We start from the raw sequence: 20,774 nt of genomic DNA, 5'->3' as shown, positions 1-20,774 counted from the left end.
TACGTTTGGTTATATCAGTGCACGATATAGTCCTTTGACCTGAGACATTGTAGTCAGATCCGATATGGATGCGTAGGTTCTACGGTGTATAAGTACGAGACTAATCATGTTTCGTACAATGAAGCCTATTTGGTCATGCGTGTTCATATGCGGAAACGAACGATGGTCAATAGGGGATCCATTGACTCGAAAATATAGGATCGGGAGTACCGGGACTCCATCCGGATTCGAGTTCCTAGATGAACATCGATAAATGTCAGAAAACTGAATCTCTGGCTGAGTCTATTATTAGTCATACAAAAGTAAGTTTGTGATGACAAGTTCGGACATATTGATCGACAATTCGGTAGAAGATCGAGTTTAGGATTTTGACGTTCCATGAATCCATAATCGATTAGGATATCTAATGGAGGGACTTTACCTGCATGGTAGTATGATCTAAATGGGTTCGATGAAGTATTCTTCATCGTGGTTTAGGGACTATGGCACAGCTAGATGTTTACCATGTCGTTGGCCTCTGGACAGGTTTTCGGATTCATCCAGAACCGGTCCACGGCTAATCCACGGTGGACCTACATGGTCACCACAATAGCCTTGAGAAGTTAGAGAAGGATGAGAGAGAGAAATGATTATCCGAAGAGGGCTAACCTTCCGAGGTAATAACGGGATTTCTATGGTAATAGTACATAGAAAACTATTGTGACATTTTAGGATTAAAATGGTCAAGCCATATTAATTATATTTAATTATTATATCTTAAAGTGTTAAGATTAAATCTTAAAGTGTAAGATTAATGAGATGAACAAAAATAACCTTTTAATAGTTAAAGGGTAAAGGGTAAATTTATGGGTGTCATTGTAAACTAGTTTAGTTTACATGGGCCCTGAATAATATTATATTATAAAGGGTAGCATAATAAATTCATGGGGTCCCTTATAAAATAAGATTTTATGGGCTTTGAAGTGAAAAATAAATAATTGCAAAATTGCCCAAGTATATATAAATGCAAAGGTTGCATTTTTGTTCATAACACACATTGTTTCACTCAAAGCAAAACCAAAACTCTCTCTAAAAGCCACGACCACTCTCTAAACCTCTCAAGGTGGTGTTAAAGTGTGGAGGTCTCATTACTTTGAGGCTGATCTTCATCAATCCAAAGCAAAGGAGTAGGTATAATCTCTTTTCCAAGCTTTGTTTGAAAACCGGTTTTTAGAATCCATGCTTTCATGCTTTCATTCTCCATCTCCACCACTCTTCATGCATGCTGATTCTTTCATACATGGTAACTCAGCGTGGGATAGAAGCCAACCTTGACTAAATCCGAGCGATCCTCAACATACTATCACCAACTTGCATCAAAGACGTCCAGAGCCTGGCAGGACGAGTCGCCGCCTTGAGCCGCTTCATCTCCAAATCTGTCGACAAGTGCCACCATTTCTTTCACACGCTCAAGAAATCTAAGAAGTTTGAATGAACCCCCTCCTGCGAGGAAGCCTTGCAACAACTGAAGAGATACCTAACCTCCAACCCACTCTTTTTCAAGCCTGTGGATGGGGAAAAGCTTTACACCTATCTGGCGGTCTTAGAGACAACAATCTCAGCAGTGTTAGTTCGAGAGGACAATACGAAGCAACTACCGGTTTACTATGTAAACAAATCACTTCTCGACGCGGAGACACGATATAGTCAGTTGGAGAAACTGGCACTCGCCCTCGTCCATGCATCTAAGAAGCTCAGGCCATACTTTCAATGCTATTCCATAATCGTACTCATCTCTTTCCCACTCAATAAGATACTACATAACCTGGAGTTATCAGACCGACTCACACAATAGACAGTAGAGCTTAGTGAGTTCGACATATCCTTCCAACCATGTACCGCTGTCAAATCCCAAGCACTGGCAGACTTTATTGTTGATTTCACCTCGAACACCACTGTCCAAGCAGAAAAAGAGTTATTGTGCATGAATAGCGATTCACCTTCAAAGTTGACTCTCTCAGTGGATGGCTCAATGTGAATGGAAGGGGGCTCGGTGTCGTACTTACTACTCTAGAAGGAGACGTCATCTAGCGGGCCATATGATATGGATTCAAGTGCACCAACAACGAAGCTGAATACGAGGCTCTCATAGCTAGACTCTCCCTAGCCAAAGAAATCGGAGCAAGGAAGCTGGAGGTAAAGTCTGACTCCTAACTCGTGGTCAACCAGCTACAAGGCACTTACCAAGCCCGCGACTCGAAGATGACAATCTACCTAAACCTGGTCAAAGAATTGCAGACTACTTTCGAAGAATTCTCTATCGCCTAAGTCCCAAGAACGGAGAACACCCATCATGATGCTCTTGCTAACCTCGGCTCAGCCCTTCAATGTTCTTCCCAGTCATCCATCCCTCTGCTATTCCTCCAATGGCCGACTGATTAAAAGGAACAACCAACGAACAAGTTGCATGAAGAAGCGATAGACATCGAACTGGCTGACTCCTGGATGACCCCGATAGTGAAATACTTAGAACACAATGAGCTCCCAGCCGACAAGAATGAAACACGTCGCCTAAGAGCGAAAGCCGGCAAGTTCACCATAAATGAGGGTTAGCTCCTTAAGAAGTCATTATCTGGTCTCTACCTTAAGGGTATAAGCCCAGAAGAGGCCAAACGGGTTCTCACCGAACTCCATGAAGGCGAACGTGGAAACCATGCAAGAGGACGTAGCCTTGCACACCAGGCGATCACCGCTGGCTACTATTGGCCAACCATCCGCACTGACTCAACAGCTTATGTGAAGAAATGTGACAGTTGTCAAAGGTTCGCCCACATCTAACACCTTCCATCCGAGCTGTTCCACTCCACTCCACTCCACTCTCACACTTTGGTCGTTCATGAAGTGGGTAATGGATATAGTTGGAAAGCTCTCGACCGCGCTCGGGCAGCAGGTCTTCATGTTGATGGTCACCGACTACTTTACTAAGTGGATCGAAGCCGAAGCACTCGCACAAGTCAGAGACCGAGAGGTAAAAACTTTCATCTGGAAACACGTCATATGCAAGTTTGGGATATCGAAAGAACTCGTCATCGACAATGGATCCCAATTTATCAGTTCAAGCTTCAAAGATTTCTACGACATATGGGGGATCAAGCTTAGCTTCTCTACCCCTCGCAACCCCCAGTCCAACGGCCAGGCCGAATCATCAAATAAAACCATCATGCAGACTTTAGAGAAGTGCCTGTAGAAAACCAAGGGCACATGGGCATATTACCTACTCGGAGTCCTTTGGTCCTACCAGACAACAGCCCACTCGTCCACAGGTGAAACTCTTTTCTCCCTTACATATGGATCTGAAGCTATCATCCCAGCTGAAGTGTCAGTCTCTTCCACCAGACTCCAATGGGCGGACGAGAAAACCAACAGCCAAAACCCTTGCCACAACCTAGATACCGTCGATGAACTACGCAAGCGGGCGAACATCCAAAACGTAGCCTATCAGTAACAGGCCGCCCGACACAACAACCGCAACGTCCGAATCAAAACTTTCAAAACAGGTGACTGGGTCCTCCGCAAGGTTTTTCAAAATACTAGGGATATCAACACTAGCAAGCTCGGCCCCACTTGAGAGGGTCCCTACAAAATCGACAAGGAAGTAGAGAGGGACACCTACCGACTAGAAACCCCCGAAGGTAAAGACATCAGCAACAATTGGAATGCAGTCCATCTCAAATGCTACTACTTTTAGTTTGACTCCATCGACATTTCTGCTTTCTTTTTTCTATTTTTTAAAGGATGAGTGGACCTATCCACTTCCTTCACCGTCAGTCAGCCTCATGGCCTGAATTCAATAAAGCACTATTTAGCAATAGAATAGTTTACAACTTCAATCGACCCAGACCAATTCATAAGTTACACCTTCAATCGGCCCAGACCGATTCATAATTTACACCTTCAATCAGCCCAGACTGATTCATAAGTTACACCTTCAATCGGTCCAAACCGATTCATAAGTTACACCTTCAATTGGCCTAGACTGATTTATAATTTACACCTTCAATCAGCCCAGACCAATTCATAAGTTACACGTTCAATCGGCCCAGACTAATTCATAAGTTATACCTTCAATCAGCCCATACCGATTCATAAGTTATATCTTCAATCGGCCCAGACCGATTTATAAGTTACACCTTCAATTGGCCCAGACCAATTCATAAGTCAAACCTTCAATCGGCCCAGACCGATATATCGATTCACACTTTCAGTCGGCCCAAACTAACCTATAGATTTACATCTTCAATCGACCCCTAATACATTTACAAATAATCAAGCAACCAACTTATCCATCCACAAGGAAAGCAGCAAAACAAAAACACAAAAGCCACTAATGGCTAAGTATAAGATAAAAGAGCCTCAAGCGGCTAAGTATCAAGTACAAAAGAAGGCACACACGCTATGGAAGGGCATCACAGGCCCCAAAATACACGAGTAAAATAAACCTAAAGGGCATCATGACCCACATCATTAGTGCGAGTTGTCTCACCCATCTCCAACTCGATCACCTTATCACTGACCCCAACGCTCGTCCCCGTAGCCTGGTCGCCTACCTCCTCTGTGATCGATTGCCCCGGCTGGCTAGGAAGGTCGAGAATCTGATCATCGACCCGTTCCTCCACAAGCGCAACAGCATCCTCCTTCTCATCCATCTCCCACAGAAGCGGGATGTCCTCATCCGAGTTCTAATAGGAGGTGTTCTTGACCTTGTACTCGAGCATGAGCTCTCCTCTAGCCTTGATGATGACATCATTAGCAATGCCGAGGCACTGCTCCCTCAAGGACTTGACCTATGCATTCTTCTCGGCCAGCTCTCTCCTCAATCGATCCAGCTCGGCCTTAACCTCCCTTAGACGTTGCTGGCTCTCCCGCTTAGCTTTTTGGGTCGTCGCTTCTCTCTGTCTTAAATTGGCATTGGATTTGGATACATCATGTATCCTCTTCTCGTGCGACACGATGGACTTTCTCACGTGCAAATTGCTGGTGAATGCCTGCATGAAAAAACAACTCGATCAGCATACGACCACAATAAACACAATAAGGTAAAACTCCGGTTCATACCTAGAAAGCACGGGAAACACCCCAATTAGCGACCACAATCGTACCCATCTGGTTCAGACAGCTCTCATCCGTCGGGAATAGGAATGAGTCAGCCAATTGGCTCATGGAAGCTGCATCCGAGTAGGTCGACGTGGAAGCCAGGATGCTGAAAGTAATTATCTCAGTCTTCTAATCCAAGACCGTGACCCAACTCCGGCCGCAGATTCCCTCTTTCATTTCTCGCGACGTCTCGCTATAGACTCGCTCGCACTTGGGATGGTCAGCTTCTTCATTAGCTTTTCTGCAATCGCAAACTCTTTAACGGTTAGTGGGTTCAGCCTTGACTTACCCAACAAAATATGATTGAAGTAACGGATGAGTAGCACACTCTAGGTTTGCTTCAGCGAAGGGAAGGGGATACCTCACTGGATAGCACCCACTCTAACCCAAAGATGACTCGTCTTGAGGTTAGCCTCCTCTAACACCACTCGTCAATCCCTCTGCGCCTTTGGAATGGCTAGAACCTTCTAAGTCTATACATCCAAGCTGTCCCCGCTCTGCCCAGCTCGATTGAATTCAAGATCTGCAAAGAACAAACACAATAAGATTTTAGTAATCAAAATCCAAGGTAAAGACAAAGTTCCTTACCAGTCGCTTGCCAAGTGTACGGAATCTCGCCCTGGCCTCTCTCCCCGAAGACCGCCTCACCCCTCACATAAAAGTATCACTCCTTTCAATTCTTGTCACTCGATCAAAGGTCGGTCACTAGGTGAGCCTGATCACGCCTAAGGTTGATCAAATATCGACCTTTCTCTTTATCGTTTTCCTTCATGAAATACGAATATAGCAACTCGTGCAGCCCAAACATCACCTGATTCAGCACACAAAAGTCTTTTAGTGCCATAAGTAACCTCCATCTATTCTGCATAATCTGGGATGAGGCGATCATGAAATGGTTCAGGACCTCCCAGACAAGGCGAGGGATGTGAAGCCTCAGTCCATCGTGAAACCATTTCTCGTAGACACTCACCCAACCTTTCGCCTCCCAATCGACTCACTCGTACGACTGTGGTGCCTTGACCTCGATAAAATTTTAAATGTGATACATCGTCCGGATCCATCACACATCATTGTCCTTCAATAAGGGCGGATAATCCCGACTTAGTATCCCACTGCCAAGCCAAGTCGGCTCGTCCTTGAAGCCACTACTGGTGGAGGGTGAACTCCTAGAATCACCAACTCTATCGGAGTCTTCCCCACTCCCCCTTTGCCTATCCGACTCGTCATCACTTGGGGTGGCGCCACTTATCCCAAGGGCAACCACGTTTATCCCGATCGGTATATTGATTGGAACGCCCCCACCTTTGGGCATTATCACCATGGTCGGGGCATTCTCGTACTCATCCCCAACTTCTGCCTCAGCCCCACTCGAACTGCTTGTTCTTGACTTAGTCATTGAGCAATCTACCCATTCGCCCCAGGAGATCGACCTCTCCCAATTCAGAGCCTGCCCCTTCTAAAGCCTTACTCGTCCCCGCACCACAGACCAACTCCCTCTCCAAAGCCTAACACTGTTTGATCCCTGCTCGCCCCACATCATCGACCAACTCCGTCTCCAAAACCTAACACCGTCTGATCCCTGCTCGCCCCGCACCACTGATCGACTCCCTCTCCAAAACCTAGCACCATCTGATCCCAGCTCGACCTGAACAACCGATCGATTCCCTATCTAAAACACAACCGCCTAATGCCCACTCGCCCTAAGCCACCGGCTGCCCGATCCGTAAATACCAAATTTTGCAACTCCAATTCGACATTTGACTAGGTTCGGATGACCAAGGACTAGCCTTGCTCCCGACCACTCGGTCTGGAAAATTGATCGATCGATCGATCCAAAAAGATTACCCAACTTCAAAACCCAGCTGAACATCGCACTCGACTCGGTCAGGCAGACCGAGACGAGCCGAATGGGAAATTTGTATAAATCAGCTCTATCTTCTAAAAACCTAGAAAAACCATCGTAAACCTAGAACCCTCAATCGTCGACAAAAGATTTTTGTCTACCTTTTTCGTTCGACCCAAAATTCAAACCTATTCTAAAAATAAAACACGGCACCTCCAAAAAATCTGGCAAAACCTTTCAAAAAGCCACCAAACCCACCAAAACTTTCCAACCTTTTGCTCAATCTCTCCAAAAAACACCACAAAAATGAAGAAAACAAGAAACTAAACAGAAGAGAGCATAAAGGAATGAGTTTTTACCATCGAAATGGCCAAAATCCCGAAATCCTTCAAAGCTGCGAAGAGAACCCAAAGTTCAGAGAAAAACACAAAGTGAAAGAAAAGGAAGTAGAAGATGAAACGAGTGGTTGCCCCCACATATTTATCAGTGAAAAGATGTCAGAGCTAACACGTGGCAGCCTACGACTGGTCATCGAGAACCCTGTGATTTTGATTTTCCCGCCCAAATTTAGAAGACTCCTCGATCGTACACGTGTCGAGAGATGGATTATCCAGCTGAGCTTCGTTCCCAAAAGGTAACCACTCGCTCGGTTCACCCGACCGAACGGGGTTACCATTGGAATTATTGACTATCCAGCCTTGGTTCTCTAGTCTCACACCAAACATTGCTTAGCGAAACATGAACTCCACCCCTCGGTCATCTCGACTGAGTGAACAAGTTTCCCTGATTTGAAGCACATGTACACCCATCTGCTCGGATTCAACCAACCAGCCTAAGGCACCACCACCAAGTTGATCCTAACGTATTTCGCTCAGTGGGGACTACCGAGCGGGCACACCTCTAGGGGACAACTCACATAGTTACTCGCTTTGGCATACCGAACGAATACACCATCATAGGAGGATTCGCAGACCTTTCTCTCGGGAAGGCAGATCGAGTGAGGGGATTTCGTGCAGAATCTTTTATGATCCCCTTCATCTTGGTATATTGGACGAGTCCGACCAGGTCGACTCACCTTTCCACTTGGTCAGACGTACCGAACGCGTCTATGATTACGTTTCACCTGGCCTAGGTATAATGGCGTACCAAATTCCCCGCCGACAATAAGAGCTTACACCATTCGTTCAAGGGAACAGAGAAGTAGTACATTCATAAGTTCAACCGGTCGGTCGCAAAGGTCGACCAGAGTCACCTCCAAGCAATGTCTACTCTCTAAGCTAAGCACACCTTAACTCAGAGAGTAAGGGGCAAACTGTTAGGGCCAAAAAAATGTTCTCGACCCAGATAGGCCCAAAGACGAAGACACTTTCAACAAAGCTGAAAAGCTCAGGCCCAATTCCGATGGGGCCCAACTCAGAGTTCTGCAGATGAGGCCCGTCTGGTGTTCCTTCCTAGTTCCTCCCCATCCGAACCTAGGCCTTCTGATCCTAGAACACCTTCTGGACTTACGATCAACTTGGAGCCCACAGTCGCCTATGAACTACAGTACTACTTGAACTCTACTAAGGAAGTCAATTACTCTCCCAGTTCATCTAAGGTCTATATCATAGGCACACTAGCACTCCTTTTCCTGCTGAGATAAGGGAGCCAAAGGCTCGACTCTTTGGGAGGACCACCGCTGTAAGGACTCCCAGTCCCATCAGGATTCGAAGACCATGTAGTCACTATTTAAACATAGGCCAACCCTCTCACAAAGGACAGAGACATTATACCTTCAAACTTGGAGTTCCCACCCTTGAGAACTCCGCATTACAGTTGTAGTCACAGTCCCCAACTAGACTTCCGGTAACCTTTCTTCTCCCTAACCCTCACTAAACTAGCCTCACTCAGCCTTGCTAACTTGAGCATCTGAGTGCTTATGACAAACACCACCCTGGTGTTTTCCGTCTGCGTCACGCTTGTTTTCTTATATGTGCAGGTGCAGCAGATCGCTAATGGCCTCAACCTTACGGGATCAGTCCCCCTTTCCATAAAAGTAGATTTTGCATCTACAGTATGTTAATTGGGAAATTAGTTGCACACAAGTAGTTTTGATATTCAACTGTCTATTAAACTTTTGAGGGGAAATTGAGAGAAATCTTAAGGGTGTGTTTGGTTGGGGATAGTATGAGATTACTGAGGTAATATCATCATATATTTTTTTATTATCACGTTTGCTTATTAAGTAATATAATATTTAAGTAATCTTCCAAAACCAATAGTAAAAACTATTAATAATATAAGAGGTAATCTGATTTTCTCTATTTTTTTAAGTATTTTAAGATTATTTGGTAATCTTATTTTTGTTACAATTTTATTCTTTATTAATAAAATTTTTGGACAAAAATGCCCTTGTTATCCAAATAATTTACCATAAAATTTATGGACAATTTAAACCTCATACTCAAGATTTTTAAGACAAAATTACCCTTGAATTTCAAAAAATTACCCAAGACCACAGCCACCCCCAGCCAACCAAGGGACTATCAACCGTCAGCCACCATCGATAGTCACAAAAACGGCACACGATCGTCAGATTTGGCTAGCCGTGCCGATAAGGCTGTTTCTGGCCATGAAAATGCTAGATCTGGCCATTTTTTAGCCATGGATCTATCACAGATCCATGGCAAAAAATGGTCTTAACGACGCACGATCAACCAAATCCGACCGATAGTGCACCGTTATGGCAGCTGCCAACAATGGTGGCCGGCAGCCGATAGTCCCTTGGGTGGGTGGGGGTGATTTTTTTATAACTTAAAGTTTTATATGCCTGAAGTGTTTTAGTAAAATTTCAAATGTAGGGAGTTAAAAGAATTATTAAAAAAATTAATAATAAAAATAATATTTAAAAAAGAGGGCTATTTAATAGTCTATATAACTTATGTACCCATTTATCCTCCCAACCAAACATACTTACCAATTTATTTCAACCTAACCAAACACATTTCCCTAAATATTCTCAATAATCTTCAAGGTAATCTTTCTTTCCATTTATATAACATTCTCTAAACCAAACACACTCTAAGTGTTAATTGTACTTTCAGGTGGCTAGACTACAGGATCAGTTGCAGAACGAGAGAGATAAGAAAACAGCTTTAGAATCAGTACTTAACACATCTAAGGGGTCTATAGCTTGTCCAGCTACAATTGATGAAAAGGTTAGTCTATCTCAAAGTTGACTATTATAATTGGTCTTGATCTTGCATTAAAAATTTTAACATGTAAACATGCTAAAGACGAAGGCAGAGATTGAAGACATAGTTAAGAGCAGAATCAGAAGTTGGCAGTTTGCAGCAGAAGCTTGATGATCTTGGAGTGCAGCTGAATCAACAACTCCAAAAAAACCATGGTTCCACAGGTGATACAGGCAATCAGCTCCAACAAACGTCAGCAAAGTTGTATGTTCCTTGCTTAGATTTTCTTCCCTTGTTGCATCTCCCATTGGGCATTTGTTATAATTCTTCATAATTTTAGATGGTCCAATTAAGGTTGTAAGTCTCAGATATCAGATATATGTTTGAGTTGTTTGAATGAGTATCACCACTGTCTGTGCACAAATGTAATTTATGCTTCAAAGCTGATAAATGTGAGAGGGCAACCATCTTTTAGTTTGTGGGTTGTGCTAAGATTGTTTCCTTTCTTTTTATTTTTTCCTATCTATTCACTAAATCTATATTTTTGGGTACAGGAGGGACAAAAAAAGGGATACTGAAGCTTCTGCTCCTTCACATGTTTCTGAAAGGTCAACAAGCAAGGTAAATTTATGCTGGAATTTGAGGCATATTGTTGAGTAATAGTCTCAACGTGAAACCTACTAACTTGTTTCTTGACCAAATAATAATCCAGCAGGATATTTGTTTGGATGGAGCTGCAGAAAATAACAATCACGAGAGGAAGCGGGAATCAACTTCTAAACCGAATAAAAATTCATCTCAAAACCAGCAGCTGGATTCAACAAACAATAGCAACTCCAAGCCTACCGCTGCTTGCAATTCCAAGAAATCTGGTTCAAAGGGTGAGGTGGCTTCTATTATCTTTTATTAGGATAGTAGTTTAATTGATATGATTGTAGTAGAATTTAAACACCAGACTATTTCCTTCTGAGTTCTGATTGCTTAAACTTAAAGTTCCATTCCACCCATTAAGTAGCTTCTACGATCCTTAATCAAAGGCGTGCCTGTGCCTACCACACGTCTATAGGCAAAGACACCGCAACATCTATGAACGTCTACAATTTCCCATCTTCTTCTTGTTCAAACTTAAATTCAAAGACAATTTTAATATCCCAGCACAAATAATCTCATTAAGGAAACATAAATTCCTCTTCTCATCATATCAACCGAAATCAACATAATTTTTAAAAAATAATAATCAATGGAACAATTCAATTCTCAAATTTTTCATCATCATCATAATCAAAACTCTTTCAGCAGTTTCCTAACTTGCTCCAGTGTCACAAACAACACCACAGTGAATGGTCCCTGCTTGGAAATCGTAGGAATAAATCCTTTATATAGCGCCATGGGCCCCTCAGCCCTCACAGTCTTCAACGCGCAATCTATGGCCCCACTATAAGCCGGTTTCATTCCGGCCTCAACCTTCATGTTCATAACTCTCGTCTTTATAACATCTATCGGATTCGTCGCAACTGCCACCACGAACCCCGCCGCGAAACTCGCCGTCACGTGAGTCCCCAATCCATCACTCATCACTCCCTTCTCTAATATCATCTCCTTGATCTGATCGTACGACGCTAACTGTGAGGCCGTCCCTATCATCGCCCGGTTCACCGTAAGCGATGATCCGCGCCACAGGCTAGTAACTCCTTCCTGTTTTGACATTCGCGTAATGGCGTCGATCACGCTCGTGTAGTTACGGCGCTGAGCGGGAGGGAGCCGACCGTCGGCTTGCATTCGAACCATTGCCACGTCAGCGGGGTTACCAACTGCCGCACCGATTCCTCCGGCGATTAAACCGGCTGCTATCTTTCTAGTCAAAGGCATGTTGTTAGTGTCTTTATCAGTCCACTTTTGTTTAAATACATCGTAGAGGCCCATGCGGGTGGTGGAATAGAGTGTTTGACGGAGCACGGTAGCGGACACACCGGAGAATAAAGCGGCAACGCCTTCGCTTTGGACGATCCGCTTGCCGACGGAGACGAGGCCGACGCGTGGAGGTTGTGGTTGAGCAGTTGAAACAGGGATATGAAGGGACTTAGAGGGAATGACGGTGGCGGAACTGGATTGAAAAGCCGGAGCCGGGCGGAGTGAATGGAGGTTTTGTTGGTTAAGGTTTGTGCCGGGGAGGTTTTCACCTTGGAGTTGCATACGAACTTTGAGGAGATCGAGGGGATGAGTGGAGCAGCCCGCCACAATTGAGGCAATACCGCCTTCAACGAAACCTTTGACACCCATTCTAGTTTAAGGTTTTGATTAATTGAAAAGGAAAAAGCTAAGTAAAGATCTATAAAACATAGAAAGGGTGGTTAGCGGAATTTTGAAGTCCAGAAGGAAGAGTTGTGAGGATCTATAGTGAGGAAGAGAGGAAGGGGAAAGAGGGAGGAAGTGGACGAATACGCGGCTGTTTGCCGGTCTACAAATGCCCTTAAACAACTGTTTACTATTTCTAATTTTTTTTCAAGAAAAGAATATTTGATTTTCACCCCTTCCTATCGCAACCGGAGCAGAGCTAACATTTGACTCAAACCATAATTTATTCCACGTCATTCTTATATTCTTCTTTTGGGCTTAATCATCACAATCACAAGCCCCATTTGTTTGGGTTATTGGGTAAAATAATAATCCCATTTTGAGTTTAGAGGTCTTTTTGAAAACTCCTAAAAAATTACATAAAAGATATGTGCGGGGTGCGCACAACACAGCAGAGTAGACAAAACTAATCATTCAATAAATCGAATTTTATTATAGGTGTAAAACATCTAACGTAGGACACGTGGATTGACTTGAAGCGATGTTCTGTTTGTATGGCCAACCAACACGTCTACCTAAAGATTTGAAAGATTTAATATTCACAGTTTGATTTCCTAAAACACCCATTTCCCAGGCTTATGTAGGGGAGATAGTTGTTAGAGGTGGAATTCAAAGCCCAAATCTTAATTGCAATTGAATAAAACATGGCCCAAAAAGCCGTCACTCCAATAAATAAAAACTTGGCCAATAGAGCAACAATCGTCGCCTGAGAGATTCGAACTCTCGCGGGGAAACCCCATGTACTTAGCAGGCACACGCCTTAACCACTCGGCCAAAGCGACTTTTGATATGCACTTTCAATTTATTTATCTAATTTAGATCCCCAATCCCTTTAGAGATTGTAAAAAATACGATACACATACACCCACAATTTTTGAAAAATACTGTATACGCCATGGATTATCATCTACCCCTTGAGATACTGAGATTATCATTTATGCCGTGAAGAAAATATCAAAACCACCCCCTGAAAAGAAGATACAGTACATGATACTTTTAAAAAACCATGAAAGTGTTATAACTCGTCCAATCTCAGGCTTACCAAGCAATAGCCGTTTGATGAAGCGTCACATTTCTTAGAAAAATGCTACATGGTAGCTTCGTTCGGCTTTTGTACCTCAACTCACAAGGTAGGTAGAGTACCCCAAATAAGTTTACTCAGATTTGACTGGATCTATATTCTTCCAGGCTTCTATTGCTTTAATTTAATTCATATATGTCCTTACACCTTTGCTGGTGGTTTGGCTTTACCATGTTGTGTGATGAATAGTATAACATATATAATATTATGCAGTAAAAAATAATATGATGAAAGTTTAATTTTAATTTAAAATTAGTTAATTATATTTTGTCACATAATATTGTATATATAATATTACTCATAACGGATCCAGAAATTTTTTTTAGGATGGACTAAAATAAAACTAATTATATATTAATATTTTTGTTAAGATTGACCAAAATTTAAAAATTATATATATTAGTATTTAAAAAAAAAAAATTAAGGATTAGCCATGACCCACCCAAAAGTGGGCTGGATCCGCCCTGGTATTACTCGTTGTGTAATCTTTGTGGTTGTGGCCTAATAATTGGAGATATCAAATACATTGTTTGCATGAATATAAACTTTGATTTATCTTATGTTTTCCTTTTCAGTTTTTAGTTGACGATTCAATGTAGCAATTATTAGTATTTTATAAATATAGCACTATTGGCTTCATAATTATCTTATTTTGATCAAAATTAGAGTCAACTTTCTTTATAGATATGCATGACCCGGGAGAGCTCATTTTCGACTTCAAATTGTGCTAAATAACCCCATGAAAGAGACTCAAATATAGACCATTAATCCACCATCGATCTAAACCGGCTTGATCAATTGATCGGCAATGACAACCCAAAATTCGCGTAGGTTACAACAAACGCCTAGCGACTTGAAAGGATAATTATACTCCATTCATTTACAGAACAATGGTAAATAAACTCATTTGTCGTTGCTTCAACTTCAACAAATCTTACCAATACAACTTTTACACCCTTCTTTTTTAACTTCTCTATGAATTCTTTCTTTTCCATATATTCTTCATCGCCGCATTCAATCACCCCATCCCAGTAAAAGAAAAGAAAAGAAAAAAAGAGAAGAAAGAATCAAAAAACATACATTTCTCTAGTTGGTTTCCCCCACCTCCTCCTTTATTTTTTTAGTGGTTGACATAATTATCCCAGATGATGATGGGTGGCTTAAATTGGTCTTATAAATAATTCATGGATCTGGGCATGTAAGAAAGTCATGGAGGTGGAGCGGATGAAGCATTTGATGTTACCATGCTCTAAACTGCAAAGTAACCGCATGACTCTCGTGGGTGGAAATCACACAGCAGCCAGGTTTTGCACTCGCTAAGCTGTATTGGTTCACCATATACCTCAAGTTCAATCTTCTCTTTTATGCCATTCTTAAATAGCTCTCTTTTTAATCTTGTTTTTCGATTTGTCGCTGGCATTTTTTCAATCTCAGACAACCTGTCATATAAATTTTCTTTTTTACGTAAAATTTTCGGTTAGAAATCGCATTGATTTGTGTTTCCAACATGGCAATACAACTTGTGCAAGGCTTCAAAATCAAACGCCAAAAGAAGTATAGAACGTTGCCTGATGGTTGTGGTAAGCAAAGAGATAAATATTTGATCATCAAGCTCCCCGATTTTAGGGTTTTGAAGCTTGTGGCTCGATTCGCGTTTTTGTTATGGCTCATTTGTTCATTCCCGTGGATAGGATCCATTTTAGGAAGATCCTTAAATTGTGACTTAGCCGTTTTACTTGGTCCCCGACTTGGCTTTGATTCCCTTAACTTTGAACTATTGTCATTGCTCTTCCATGATTTGAAGAATGAAGGCATTTTGAAACTTGGAGATAAAGCACTCCTTTTAAGCAATGGTGATGAAGATGCTATTTACAATTCTCAAATCGTAATGGAAAATCAGATGGATGCCATTTCTGCCAAAGATATTGAGCGACAAAACGCAATTCCTAATGAATCATTTGACTTTGTCTTCACAAATAACTTCCATGCAACCGCAGAATTCATTGACCGAACCCTCACAGTAGGAGGTGTTGCTGCTATTCAAATGACTCAAAATCCATCCCTTGCATTTGAAAAGCCATTGAACTACAGAATCGTTTATATAAGACGATTTGATTCGAACATTATAGCAATAAGAAAATTAGACAATATAATTGAAACAAACTCTGCCACATGAAGACGGCTTTTGTCCACATTAGATGAAAAGAAAGCTGCATTGAGGAATCTAGAAGATGTCCTCCTGGAACCACCACGAGCAGCCTCAAGAAGATCGAGAAGATATCTGAAGAGAACAAGATACCTGCCTGATTTAACGGGGGACACGCTTGAGAGCTACTCTCGGCGTGTGTTTATTGATGTAGTTTTGCCTTGGCAAGATAAAAAGGCAATAGGCACAGAATGGTTTTTGAAGAATTACCCGACAAGGAATCTTCATTTTGAGATGTACAAGATTGAGACAGTGACTGAGGAGTGGTCAGGGAAGGAGGTGGTTCAAGTAACAGAGGAGGCGGGAATGTCGAGCTGGTTGAGAAAGAATGTGAAGGAGGAAGAGTATGTGGTGATGAAGGCAGAGGCAGAAGTGGTGGAGGAGATGGTGAAGAGCAAGGCTATTAGGCTTGTAGATGAACTTTTCTTGGAGTGCAGGCCGAATAATAAAGCGGGTGGCAACAAACAAAATGGGAGAAGTAGGGCTTATTGGGAGTGTTTGGCTTTGTATGGGAGGCTCAGGGACGAGGGTGTTGCGGTGCATCAATGGTGGGGTTGACTTAATTCACTCTTATAAAAAAATATATATATATTCTTTAATTAATAACCAGAGCGAGCTACAAAAAGGTCTAATATTAATTATTCTTTTAATTGTTATTTGCATAATATCATTTGTGTATTTATTGGTTTTATTTATTGTTGGTTATTATGTACCCACCCCTTCATCTCATATCATGGATATTCTTGTCTGTAATTATAAGAGAAATCCATATATTTGACACCATTTTCTCTTATATATGCTGTTCTAGACTATAAACATAATATCACAACTTGTGCAACAATTTGTTTACTATATTCTAACAACCGTCTGTAAATGATGATTTAATTGATGTTCTGCCATCATCTCATCAGCAAAGAGTTTGATGACTCTGAAGATTGAACCTTTGCGAAGATGACTCAAGAAGATTATAGTATCTGAATTTCTGATTACACTAATAATTTTTGTCTATACATATATAGTTTGGAATCAAGTACAGACAACAACTTCCAACATAACATCCAAAAATGTACAACTTGACTGTGCTGGAATTTCAAAGAAGCAACTCAAGAGTAGATGGAGATATACAAATTAAATTAAGATGCGTCCAAATCCAGCGCCCACAGCTGACAAGTTTATATATCTACAATGATTTCTATTAATAGAAATTCAACTCATACAATAAACCGGACAAATTACCACTAAAAAGACTTACTATTATAAACAAAGCTTAACATGTTACAATTTTTGGAGGTAAAACTGAGACACTGCTTGATTATCCAAACAACAGGTTTTATCCTGTTTAATTATAAGTTAAACANCCAATACGGTGAACCCGGCCACCCTCCGGCGGTGGTGGCCGGCTGTCCGTATTTGACATTGGGTTGGGGGTGTTTTTGTTAACTTTTAAGATTTTATTATAGGGGGTGTTTTGTAAATAAACAAATATAGGGGGTATTTTATTAATTTATAAATCCTACATCGTAATACCCGTCCAATTCAACTTTTTTTTAACTTTTTTCAGAAAACTTTTCTTAAAAACACCCAATTGTGAACCAACCGAAGCCTGAATTTCTAATTACACTACTAATTTTTGTCTATACATATATAGTTTGGAATCAAGTACAGACAACAACTTCCCACTTTCCAACATAACATCCAAAAATGTATAACTTCACTGTGCTGGAATTTCAAAGAAGCAACTCAAGAGTAGATGGAGATATACAAATTAAATTAAGATACGTCCACATCCAGAAATTCAACTCATACAATAAACCGGACAAATTACCACTAAAAAGACTTACTATTATAAACAAAGCTTAACATATTAGAATTTTTGAAGGTAAAACTGAGACACTGCTTGATTATCCAAACAACAGGTTTTATCCTGTTTAATTATAAGTTAAACAACCTATTTTCCATGAAAAAAAAAAAATATTACAAATCCACACATTATATGACAGAGACAGAGAGAGAGAGAGATATACTAAAACTAGTTGCAAAGCTCACGGGCAATTCCCAAGCGAGAATTGGCCACATCAAACAGAATCCTATGATTCTGCTGCTGCAAGTTGGCTATAACATTCAACACCGAGTTCACATTATTCGGTGCACCCGCCATGGCCAAGCAAGCCAGTGTACCAGCACTACTATGGATCAAGCTATTCTCCATTGGCAACTTCAAGTCCAGTCCCGTAAAATGGAACGTTATAGTTGGCGCAACAGCTTCGTTTGTTGCTGCAAAACATGAATCAAAAGCACCCAACGTTGAAAACGGACCCTTCACTTGTGTCCTAAACTCATCCCGAATTGCAGCGTAAATCGGTTCAATAAATCGGGTTATGACTGTACCCGAATCGATTATGGTCCCTGATCCGGTATTCGGGTTAAAGGATAAGAGTTCGTGAGCAATGGGGACCTTAACCCCGCCCACGCTGACTCCGGTCAAATTAACGTAGTACAATGATGGGCGGTGTGGATTACGTAAAAGTGGGGTAGTTCGAATTGCCTTGGGTTGACCCATGGGTCCAAGTTTGAGGGAGCCCGAGAAGTAGTAAGATTTGAAACTGGGTAAACAATAAGAGAATACACCCGAGTAGAGTGAGCCGGATTGTGACAAAAGTGACATGGATCCTCGACCCAGACCCAGTAACCCTTGTGGTGGAACCGAGCCCCCAGAGATAGAGTTGATGCATCCAAAAGCAAAATTTGGAATTACGTCATTGGCTAAACTTAGAGAATCTTTCACAAGGGTAGCGGAGAATATGGAATCTCCACCGTAGGATTGATTGAAAAGGCAGTTGGAGGAGCCGGCGGCCGGGCAGGAGAGTCCACGAACCTGTGTGCATTGGGGCACGGAGCACTCCAATGAGGCGTAAGTGGATGAGGTGTTGGGTGTGAAAATTGTGGAGGAGCATCCAGTGCAGCCGGAACATGGAACCCAAGCAGCGTCGTTGCTGGTGTCTAGAACCATGAACATTAGTTGACCCGGGGTACCGAGTTTGGCCCGGACCACGTAGTTGCCAATATTAAGGACATGTTGGCCAGAAGCAACAGGGACTTTGGTGGACTTTTGGGCCACTAGGCTTGACAAATATTTGACTCGTTGTGGGTCTTTTGAGGCCATGTTGATGATGGTGTTGATCCATGAGTCAGGTTTGGGTGGATTGAATGGTGAGCATTTGCCATAGATGGGAATGACGGAGAGATCATCTGAGCCGTGAGACTGGGAGGAACAAAGGTCAAGTGCTTTGATTGTTGAGATGAGAAGAGAAAAGAAGAGTAGGGTGGTGGTGGTGAAGTCCATGGCTTGGACTCTAATGGGAAAAGTGTGTAGTTAGTGTGTGTGTGCATGGAACTTGAGAAACGATACGTTATTTATTGCAATTAGAGGACACTAGATGACGAAAATAGCCTTGCAATTATTGATCCGTTAACGCCAAGTTGATTGTTAACTGGGCCAATGAGCACGTTGAGATATATAATGTTCTGTGTAGGGCTAGGAGATTAAAAAAATGCTCCAGTTGGATAGAAAGCTGCTAAATGACAAAAGTAAATACCCTTTATTCAAGGAGAGGACAAAGGACAAACAGAAACTTTAGAGTTTCAGACTACGAAGCCGAAATTCCCAAAGAGTGTGGTTATTTTGAAGCTAAAATTTCAAATGAATAACCCTATAATCATTAATACTTTTTACTAACTTTTTCTTACTAATATCACATGTCAATTCATAATTCATCGATTTACATAACTTTCACCTATCCAATAATAAGTTCCATCTAATTAAACCAATCACAAACTCTCACATAGGATTAGTGAGAGAGATTAGTGAGGTTAGTATTATTGAATTCAAATTTGTGCATCCTTATTCACCCAAAACCACATTATTGCCTTTCAGGAACACCCCAAGAGTCAGTGTGTTATGCCTAAAAAGTCACGCTTATATTAGCCCAATAAATGTCTTTTTGTACTAGCTGTCAAGCCTATATCTCCTAAAAAATATTCATACCAATCCTATCTCATTTCAAGAGATAAGTGGACGAGAGCCTTCCATGTGTCAAGGCAACTTGCAAAACACTCATTACATTAACCTCAAAGATGTATAAATTAGCACTTCTATTCCCGAAAAGGAAGGTTGGGTATATGAGAGCTAGACATAGATTTGAGTTCAATTCTTTCTCTATGTAAACACTGTATTTCTTCATCTTTGTATGTCTTATGGGCAATATCATAGAAATAGCCAGAGATCAATAAAATAACAGTGGATGTAGGACTTGCTTTAAGCATCCGAACCACTATAAAAACCTCTCTTGTCAGTCTATTATTTATGTTTTCTGCAACATATATAATCTCAGCTCCATATTCGAATCTCATGGATCTATCACGTGTAATTTCTAAGGCTCTCTTAGCACTTTGCACGTGCGAGTCGTTGGCGTCCAATATCAAGCGTCAACAGTTTGGTGGCCCATGCAGGTCTCAAACCTACGTCTAAGTTCCCTGATGGCGTGCTCAGATCTCAAGCCCGCGTTAGAACTCTCCAATCGCGTGGCCAGATCGTAGATCGCATGCATCAGAGTTCTCCGATCGAGTGGCGAGATCGCAGATCGCACGCGTCAGAGTTCTCCGATTGAGTGGCAAGATCGCAGATTGCACATGTCAGAGTTCTCCGATCATGTGGCCAGATCGCAGATCGCACGCGTCAGAGTTCTCCGATCGTGTGGCCAGATCGCATGTGTCAGAATTCTCCAATCGCGTGGCCAGATCACAGATCGCACGCTCAGGTCGTCCTGATCTTCGGCTTTAGATCGCTGATCTTTAGCTTCAAATCGTGTGTTCAGATCGTTGATCACTTGTTCTCAGATTAAGCTCTCAAGTCGAGCTCGTTATGCTCTCAAGTCGAGCTCCTATCAAATCGTGATCAACTTCTAGCTCCCAGATCACGATCAG

General features: G+C 41.9%; 3 protein-coding genes and 1 non-coding gene across 4 annotated transcripts; 1 reads left to right on the top strand and 3 right to left on the bottom strand.

The window, feature by feature from the left end:
* Window positions 1-10,762: 10,762 nt before the first annotated feature.
* On the bottom strand, window positions 10,763-12,651 carry LOC116123215 (mitochondrial uncoupling protein 5-like). The gene has a single exon (XM_031409014.1). The coding sequence runs from the start codon at window positions 12,427-12,429 to the stop codon at window positions 11,431-11,433; it is 999 nt and encodes a 332-aa protein (XP_031264874.1). The 5' UTR covers window positions 12,430-12,651; the 3' UTR covers window positions 10,763-11,430.
* A 553-nt stretch (window positions 12,652-13,204) lies between these two features.
* On the bottom strand, window positions 13,205-13,286 carry TRNAS-GCU. Its single transcript has one exon. It is a non-coding gene; the product is annotated as a tRNA-Ser (tRNA).
* Window positions 13,287-15,092: 1,806 nt separating this feature from the next.
* Window positions 15,093-16,349, top strand: LOC116123174. Its single transcript, XM_031408982.1, is given in 1 exon segment — window positions 15,093-16,349. A coding segment is annotated over 1 exon segment (1,257 nt).
* Window positions 16,350-17,526: 1,177 nt separating this feature from the next.
* On the bottom strand, window positions 17,527-19,162 carry LOC116123140 (aspartyl protease AED3). Its single transcript, XM_031408943.1, has one exon. The coding sequence runs from the start codon at window positions 19,132-19,134 to the stop codon at window positions 17,821-17,823; it is 1,314 nt and encodes a 437-aa protein (XP_031264803.1). The 5' UTR covers window positions 19,135-19,162; the 3' UTR covers window positions 17,527-17,820.
* Window positions 19,163-20,774: the final 1,612 nt, after the last annotated feature.

This window comes from Pistacia vera, unplaced genomic scaffold (genome assembly GCF_008641045.1).
Source record: "Pistacia vera cultivar Batoury unplaced genomic scaffold, PisVer_v2 Contig140, whole genome shotgun sequence".
Classification (NCBI taxonomy): Eukaryota; Viridiplantae; Streptophyta; class Magnoliopsida; order Sapindales; family Anacardiaceae; genus Pistacia; species Pistacia vera.
Note: the sequence above shows the minus strand (reverse complement) of the source record. Positions and strands in the feature narration are given on the sequence as shown.